This window comes from Haliotis asinina, chromosome 9, assembly GCF_037392515.1.
Source record: "Haliotis asinina isolate JCU_RB_2024 chromosome 9, JCU_Hal_asi_v2, whole genome shotgun sequence".
Taxonomy (NCBI): domain Eukaryota; kingdom Metazoa; phylum Mollusca; class Gastropoda; order Lepetellida; family Haliotidae; genus Haliotis; species Haliotis asinina.
In genome coordinates this window covers 10,319,092-10,328,871 of record NC_090288.1, presented here as the reverse complement: position 1 = coordinate 10,328,871, position 9,780 = coordinate 10,319,092, and the positions used below count along the sequence as shown (strand labels likewise).

Genomic DNA, 9,780 nt, shown 5'->3' with positions numbered 1-9,780 from the left:
ACATTTCGTCAGCCTGTAGTATCCAGCAGGTAATCTATAGTATCATACCCCAGTAGCCGGCATGGAGATAACAGCTGCTGCTATTGCATTTTAACAGACCGCAATGTCAAATTCAATGTATAGATATTTAGGGGCGTGGTGTGCGGGCTGTCTAAGGCGCCCGGCTGGTGATCCTGCCAGGTTGGGGTGTCGGGATCGAGCCCACCTGTGACTGTTTGTAGAAACCTCTGAGTCACCTTTGTGTGCAAACTACGAATCCGTTGGTAAATGACTAGATGGTGGCCACATGAACACCAGTTGCGAATGGTACTTCGGATGGATGGGAAAACTATTAACTCAGCGCACCTATTGGCTGCAAGTGTTGTATGATCCACAGGGAGTTGAGATTGACAATACGACGCGCCGTTTGAGATTGTCATCCAATGATCGACGGAGAAACAACGCGCTTTTGGGCAACCGCGCTGCATACTGACGCTATACAAATGCATGTATTAGCAAACAAACATTAAATATATATCAGTTGCACGTCGGCGATACTACCTGCAACATATCAAACTGCCTACGATTCTAGTCTCGCCCCTACCAAGTTTTTCAAAATCTTGGCTCCGCCTTTCACTGTTTTGCCCATGTGTTTATCTCTTTTCGTTGTCCTGAATTGACTCATAATGCGAATGACCTTCATAATGCACTTTGCACCCAACACAGGTAGCTGCGCCTTTGCTTCATTGTGATATTGAGACTGGTCTTCAAGCACTGTTCACAATGGCGGTGGTTCCAGACGAATCCAAAGTGGTTTACAAATTTCTCGGCAAGTCTGGACTGAAAGTGTCTAATATTTGCCTCGGAACGATGACATTTGGAGAAAACAAGGTATGTATACCAACAGTTTATGCCACATGTTAAAAATTGAATAATTTTACCTGTATTTACTCACTATGTTAATATATATATTGGTTATACCATGCATTTACAATTTTGATACATTTGGATTAACAGGAATGTCATTTAATTAAAATATAATGTGTAATTATATGTTTGTTATGGCTTCCATAGGCATATATAGAGGGTGTAGGTGGTGGGATGGTGTAGGGTGGGGTGGCGTGGTGGTGGGGTGGTGGTGGGGTGCAATAGTACGCATCCGCCTTTTGTCCTGCAAGTTTACTAAATGGTCATTGAAACACTTAGAGAATGTGTGTAAATGAACTGCGCTATCTCCCTCACCCCACCCCCTTTGCTGAAGTGCGCACCCCTTTCTAAAACAGCTATATCCGCCCCTGGTTTTGATGTTTCAAGAGGACGGGTGGTAGGAGATTTTCATCACACATGATTACCGAAAACTAGATAGAGACGTTCGGTGGTGAAGCAGGTCAAGGTCATCACGGCTCAGACACAAGTGAACGCCATAGTCGACATCTTCACAACAGCGGATTACATGCACCCGCGTGCACGTAAGGGCGTGACCTTGATGTACTTTAAGGTCTACCCGATGCAGATATGAAGCGATGTAACAGCACTCAGTGAAATGATACAAATTGTAGACACTGTTACTGGTTAGTATGTGAGTGTTGAAAGGGAGTCCCTGGACTCCGGAAAAGTTCAAGAAACATTTGGTAACTAACAGAAGATACAGTCGCGGCATCATGTCACATTTTTTTCTTTAAAGAAACGTGTTGACAGTTTCCTTTCAGAACAACCAGCATATAAAGCAAACATTTACTCGTTCCTTGTTTAAAAAACCGAAGGATATGGTTTACCCTGATGAGAACGCTGTCCCGTAAACGGAGCGGTGTGATGATCATTATTTAGTTGGTCAAGGCCAGGCAAGACAAGCAATAATGCTAACGGTCACGATCATAACAACTGACCTATATTTTTTTTATCATGTCTGCGATAACAGGAGCATGGATGCAAGATAAATGTGGATGTAAAAACACAACCCAAAGACTTCACAGTGACCCTGGAAAACATATCGTGCCACAGATAGTAAATCACTACAAAAATATTTACAGCAGGAACACGATTCAAGCAGATGGCAGGCTTCTGGCACACCTGTTACTGTTCCCCATGGCCGCTATGTCAATGTTGGATGAATGGTTGTCACCTCGAACTCAGTGTATCGATGCATGAATTTCTTGTTTTATGGAACATTCAAATAAATCAACATGCGGGCTGCGAGATGTTGCTATTTTGTTACGTTAAACATGTACGCATATGAGGCTTAAGATTCGGGTTTTCCTGCACCCGTATTCGTTACACCAAAGACGTATATACATTTTTGGTTATACCTAGGTGGTAAGCATCTGAGACTTGTATCACTTGAGGTTGTCTTCCCTCAAGTTGGCCAGCCATGAAGTAACTGAAATGATATCTAAAACGGCAGTAAAGGCGACGTGCCGTGTCATTTAGATTCTATTTCCAAGGGAGATAACCCTTATTCAACGTAGATAAATTTTATGCTTGTCGGGGCTGTTACGGGTAGTTGACACGGCTGGGGAAACCAGAAACGGGCTTCACACATTTTACCCATGTGAGGAATCGAACTCGGGTCTACGGCGTCAAGAGTTATCTCTGTTACGCTATCCCAACGTCCCATGTTTCCTGGAAGATGAGTGGTTGTTCGATAGCAAGGTTGTTAAGTGTTGGTGTGTGAATTAAGATTTACGCCTCATATAGCACTATTTCGTCAATCTGGCTGTCGGGGAAACCAGAGATGGGCTTCATATAATGTGCCAATCATTGGGAATCGAACTCGGGCCGTCGGAGTGAGGAGCATTAGCGGCTTGTCTACCTCCAGTGATCAAGAGCATGAGCATCGATCTAGGCATTTGGGATACGATTACGGAAGACCAGTTCTACCTCATGGCTTTATAGTAAATATGGATGGGTAATACACTTATGGTCCCTCATCATTAAGACGTGCAAGGTGGAAACATGTAAACTCTTCTGCAGGCGTCATTTTGAACGTTCTTGTTGCTTAAATCTATCCGACCACTTTACAACTGTAGCTCTGGTCAAAGACGAGCGAGCCCAAATAATTGCCCACTGCATGACACCTCTTCTTCTTCAGTTTGAGACCCGTGAAGATCCGGGGTAGAATAGGTCTTCAGCAACCAATGCTTGCCACAAAAGGTGACTATGCTTGTCGTAAGAGGCGACTAATGGGGGATGTTAGAATGGTCTCGCAGGCTCGCAGACCTGGTTTGACACATGTAATGCTGTTCATCACTGGGTTGTCTGGTCCAGACTCGATTACTTACAGACCACAGCCATATAGCTGGAGAATTGCTGGGGGCGGTGTAAACCATAAAATCTCTCACTCTTTCTCCTATCTTCAGATGGGAATGTGGGGCCAGACGAGCGAGGAGTTGGCTCACAAGATCCTGGACAGATACGTGGAGTGGGGCGGCAACTTCATCGACACTGCAGACGCTTATTCCAGTGGAAAGTCGGAATCGATATTGGGCAACTGGTTGAAGAAGTTAGTCTAAATTTTCTGTGAAAGACTTTGATCATGAACGTTGTTCTTGAATTCATTATGATGCTGGATACACCCTGCGTGTTATTTGTGTGACCGGTGCATTGCGTCGAACAGGTCCTATGACCAAAGATTAGGCGTACTGCTCCTCAAATTGTCTCATCACCCACTCACTGTTTCAGACAAGAGAGGGAAAGGTTTGTGATTGCGACTAAAGTGCGGTTCCCGATGTCTGCTGACAACCCGAACAGTGTTGGACTAAGCAGACGCCACCTCGTGGAGAGCATTCAGAACAGCCTGGAGAGGCTCCAAACCGACTATGTGGATCTGTACCAGGTGAGTGAGTGAGTGAGTTTAGTTTTACGCCGCACTCAGCAATATTACAGCTATATGGCAGCGGTCTGTAAATAATCGAGTCTGGACCAGACACTCCAGTGATCAACAACATGAGCATCGATCTGCGCAATTGGGAACTGATGACATGTGTCAACCAAGTCAGCGAGCCTGACCACCCGATCCCGTTAGTCACCTCTTACGACAAGCTGAGTCGCCTTTTATGGCAAGCATGGGTTGCTGAAGGCCTATTCTACCCCGGGACCTTCACGGGTCGATCTGTACCAGGTGAGACAGGGTCAGATATATGCCATCCCCAGCTGGATTTCAATAAATGACATTCCATTAAACAACCCAGCTGGCCGCACCACTTCAAGTTCGCTCTGCAGAGTTAAGCTACTTGTTGACATCAGGGTGCTCTGATCGTGGATTCGAACCATGGTTCATTCCAATTTATGTCTAGGTTTTTCAAGACCTTAGCATACTCTGGAAACCTTAACTGCTTATTTCTATATATATTTATACTGGCAAAGAAGAATAAGTTGGACCGGAGCAGAGAACGCGTTTTCGAGAAGTAGGCGGGTAATGAGCAAACCCATTTGGTTTGTGGAAGGTGGAGCAGATGAAAGCTAGTGCGCGCGCTTCACACATCGCACTACAATTGATCTCGGACAAGCTGGGCCCCATTCGCTTACAATGGCATGCGCCAGTGGGCGGTAGACATATATGCTTTATACGGGTTAATTGTCAGGTCGGTGGTGAACGTATCCTTGTTTGCCACTAAATGTATTTGATATGTCTCTATTAGTTGATGTTAAGGTATTCGAAACGGTTTATGGAAATGTAAGAATTACATGGCATGGATTACATGAAGTAAATTTCGGTGTTCTGGGTACTATGGTCATACCAAGAGCGATATTAAACATGAGATTCCACCGTAATTATGTAACTGCAGTTGTGACGTTGTAGATGCATCTGTGGGACAACGCTACACCTGTTGAGGAGACCGTGCGGACGCTAGATGACCTTGTCCGGTGTGGCAAGGTCAGATATATTGGGGCCAGCAACATGTTGGGTTGGCAGATGCAGCGTCTGGTCGACATCACCCAAATGATGGGGACAAATCCCTTCATCAGTTTACAGGTATCGTGCGTGTCATGCATACGATTAAACGTTTCTCTGCTCAGTAAGAGAGAGTATTACAGAAGGGACACTGATGGCTCACTTGCTCGTGGCTACTTACTGTGGTAAGAGGCTTGAGAAGCGTTACATGATCCAAAGACCATGTTTGTGTCCATTTAATTCATTGAAAAAACCAAACTGACATTTACGACTTACGAAAGTTAAGAACAGTCAGAGCTGACAAACTCGCAAAAACAAATAAACAAACGAACAACAACAACAACAAAAACACACACACACACACCGAGAACTGAGAAACCTAACTGTTTGATCCATGGGGAACATTTGAGTACCGGTCGGTCGCCATTTGCAGTCTTAGCAACTTTGATCAAGTGATCTGAAGGCACTGTATTGATCTGCTATCTTTAAGTTTAGTTTAAACATATGTTCTGCATGCTAACCCCATGACACAGAGGCAATGCAAGTTTCAAAAGCTACACAGTCCTACTTTGTTCAACAGCAACAATACAGTCTTGTTAGCCGGGACTCGGAGCTCGAGGCTTTCCAAGTGTGTAAAGCTAACGGTATGGGTGTCTTACCATGGAGTCCATTGAAGGCGTAAGTGTTTCGATGGAGCATTAGTTACGAGATATTATAGCTCGATCTCTTCCATGAAAACGTCTCCATAAGTGGCAAATACTGTCTCTTTGAAACCGGCGAGCAACGTCACGTAGCAAGGTAGAACTCTGAGACGTACAAACAGCTCTGTCTGCCGTGTTCCACTCGGCGTGTCATATCGAACTGGTTCCAGAACGATGAACAGAGGTGTTCTTTGTGACTTCTTAAGGCTGCATTGAATGGAAATAATAAGTGTCTGGCTGTCTGACATTTTAAAGTAAACACAGCGAGCCAATGTCTGGAATATGTCCCGCTCTTTGCCCTCAGTGCAAACAAAAAATGCTGGGTCCATCATTCTAACACTCTTTGTCTGGTTCAAATCCAAAACATCATTCACAATTTTACCAAAGAAATAGTTCCATGTTTCAATACATTTTGCCTCTGAGTCAAGATGGTAGCGTTCATCTGAAATGCTGAAGAGAATCTCCGACCTCCCATACCTTTTTTGTCAATGTTATAGTGATTCAGATATAAGTGTGATTAAATTGACAACCTAGAACAACTCAAGGCTACATAAAAGTGATATTTCTTGAAATTGATTTATAAATGAAATGGGTTGGTAGGTCGAAATTACGTTCTACTCAATACGAAAAAAAGACCAAAACGTCTTATGAAATAATACAAGATCAATAACAATCAACAGAGGAATCATCAGAATGTATTCCAAGATCAAATAAAAAACGAACAAATTGCTCTAGAGTTGGTCTCCATTTCTTATTTATTGTTTTTACACTAGTACTGAATATTTCATAGTGCAAGTGGTGCATAGCTGGATGAACATGTTGACTGCTGCATCAGTCTTTCATCATATTTCACACATCTTTTGTCTTTATGTTAGTGAAGGAGATGTATACAGGGCAACACCGAGCCACCCTATCTGTTCCTTCTTACTTGATAATATGAACAAAGAAATATATAAATCTCTTCAGGGGTCTGCTGACGGGCAAGTACAAACGTGATTCCCGCCCCAAAGAGGGCAGGATTGGCTGGGCAGCGGAGAAAGGACTTGGGGCACAGGCCTGGCCTGCTTGGGATTCACTTCTCCAAGATGACCAAATATGGAACACCCTGGATACACTGGAGGGCATTTCAAAGAAACATGGTGATCACAAGCGGCCATTATGCAATTTTATAATAGATTTTTACTGCAATTACTTTTCAGACTTTTTCAATATAATTTACTCATGCGAAGTAATATACTGTGGACAAGTCTTTTGTGATTTAACCGGAGTTGTAAGTTTGGCTATTTAGAATGTATGTAGCCATCAGGTTTCCGGTGAAGTGATGTTGCTTCTCGCTAACGGCCCGTGAACATTCGGTTAATAGCTGGTCATAAGTTGCGACAGACGTGATCGCTGTCTTGGTTAACACATTCCATCGTGACCTACTTGCGTAATCTCGATGCACGTAATTTTGATCGCTGGTTTGTCTGATCCAGACTCGATTATTTGAGACTGCAACAAACAAACATGCATGAAAATATGGGCTGAGTATTCTTACCTGTCTGTATTTATACTATACCAACCCCTAAACAATGTTCACCATATCAGAGACGATTATGGAAAGTTGATACCTGTAACATTCCAGGCAAGTCTATGGCCCAAGTGGCCCTTCGTTGGGTTCTCCAGAAGGACATCGTGTCATCTGTTCTCATCGGGACAACCAAGATGGCCCAACTGGAAGATAACATGGGCGCTGCAAACGGATGGAAATTGTCACCCGAGGACGTACGTACTTCACGATGTCTATATCTAGATGCTCTGATGTGGTCACGCCGAACACACGGGCTCGGTTGCTCAGTTGTGGTGTCACCCGCCATCTTATAGCTGTAATATTGCTAAAGAGGCGTAAAACTTAACTCACTCTATACACTAGTTAGAAGGTATAGTACTCTTGAACACCTATAATTCATTCCCGCACTATATGTCTCAGTCTTAATTAACCGACGCTTCCATTTCGTGTTTCGCTTAATTTTTATAATGTTCGTTGTCCATTACAGGTAGCTTCGGTTTTATGTTATCAGTTCCGACCATGTGTGACTAAGGAAAAGACTTCTTTACAAAGCTTACTAAAATAATATTTATTTACTAGTTTCTCGAATTCCAATATGATGTATTCAGTTGATGTGTTTATTTAGGATTCTCAGCCTTTTAGCACTAATCAATGACTATCTTTCAAATCTGAAGATATTGGTTTAACAATGTGCATTAACTGTAATCAATTCACCTTTAGTTTTGGACAACACTAATCCACAATACCCCTTTTTAAATGTCTGAACAGGAATCGTTTTGGTTATCGGATGTGAATGGCGTGAGTGGGTATGGGGTCATGCCGCTTGGGAAGAAACGACAGGGTAGTACTACCAAAACTGGCATCGATGTGGAAAATTTAAACAGTACTTATAACAAAATTAGCAAACGCTTCACTATATAGGGTACAAGGCTACCCGGGTCTAACAGTAAAACTGGGCATGCACAAATTGATATCTCTCTCCTCTCTGATACCTTAATACCTTAAATTCTCATGGTTTCTTTCAGATGGCGGCCCTCGATGATGTATCGGCGCCCAAACTTCCCTATCCTTACGAATTCAACATTCGCCTGAACAAAGGTCGAAGCAACTCTTTCATCCCCTCTTACACCGTACAGAACAGTTCCAGCTAGTAAGACCTGAGACAACGACCTGTACCCGGATGCTAAACACTCATGAATATGTTTTAATACTGAACACATATCTGTGTGTCTCTTCAGTGACCATTAATGGAATAAATGCCGTTCTCGTCTTGCTTGTCTCATACGAATTCACGTATACCTGCTTTACCCAACCCGCTTACAGATGTGTTTGTTGAATATGCATATAGCTCCATATAGCTGGAATATTGCAGTCTGCGGCGTAAAACTAAACTCAGTCATTGTGCCTGTTGTGAAAAGGTCCGGTGGGGGTATTCAACAAGCGTGGAGTGATAAGCAATGCTATTTCTTTTGCATCATTACATTATTCGTAGATCATAAAACAGATTGCATCTTCATTCGCAAAACATACCACATCTTAGTAGAAAGGGAACCAGGTCTGCTCTTACGGTATCTTATCTCATGTTTCTATTTAAAAAATAACGTATTATTTGTTTGTCTCTTTGTTGTGGAGACAAAGTAAATGTTTATAGGAAAAGACAGGTATCGATCTTAATCCTCTCCCACAAAACGATCTTTGGGCTTCAACTGTAAAGTCGTTCGCTTTGAGCACTTTCTTACAACGATATGCGTGTGGACTGAGAACAAAAACGTTGATGTTTATGAACAAGTGAAAACTGCTTTTCAGAATGAATGCAAATAACGTTTTTCAGAAAGTTGATATTTTCTTGTTTCTCGTATGAGGAAAAAACTCGTGGACAGTACTGGGTAACACGTTTGGACCTGGAACACAAAATGCAAGAACACGAAACTGATACTCTCAACAACGGGGTTTATTGTATTGACACTTTAGGAAAGACACTTAATACATGGCTACGGCTGTGGACTTGATGAAGATTAGGTGAATATTACGTTGAGTTGAGGAATAGAGTTGCTGATGAAGTACAGAAGATTACAATAAACAATGGCTTTCCATGAAGTTCAGAAAATGTACAAGTTTCATTGTATATAACATTCAATATTCATTCAAATAATATACGAATGAAACTGCAAAATTAACAACCACAAATTTACAAGTAGGGGATATAGTTACTGTAACAATGTTTGTTCTAACCAATGAACATTTCATTATAAAGTACAAGTAGTACATGTACAACTTAGCAATGGAAGGGTAAAGCACTCACATATTTGTCTGTACATATGTAGTTCAGCTTACAGTCAGCTGGGTGACAACCATACGGAGGTGGATGAACTTTGGAGAGGTCAAGCTGAGCTTTGGGCAGCAGGGAAGTGGAAATTTACTCGTCACATATAAACACTTGATACACTTTTAACTGTTAAGGGTTTAAGTGGAAATGGACTTTAGGACATTAGATATTAAGAAAGAGCACCATGCATACAATAATCAAAACCAGTTGTAACAACTTAGTCAACAATATATTGTAATACGTTTGTACACTGAAATATATGAAAGGAAATCCCCCCACCACAACCCCCCAATCACATATATAGATATAATACACTGACTACTTGCGTTTGAAA

The 9,780-nt window shown here is 42.3% G+C and overlaps 1 protein-coding gene across 1 annotated transcript; it reads left to right on the top strand.

Moving 5' to 3' along the window:
- The first annotated feature begins 686 nt into the window (after positions 1–686).
- LOC137295892 (1-deoxyxylulose-5-phosphate synthase YajO-like) lies at positions 687–8,402 on the top strand. Its single transcript, XM_067827459.1, has 8 exons — positions 687–870; positions 3,336–3,478; positions 3,658–3,811; positions 4,778–4,951; positions 5,451–5,548; positions 6,538–6,710; positions 7,196–7,335; positions 8,146–8,402. Exons 1-8 carry the CDS (start codon positions 763–765, stop codon positions 8,269–8,271), a joined length of 1,116 nt encoding a protein of 371 aa, XP_067683560.1. The 5' UTR covers positions 687–762; the 3' UTR covers positions 8,272–8,402.
- The last annotated feature ends 1,378 nt before the right edge of the window (positions 8,403–9,780 follow it).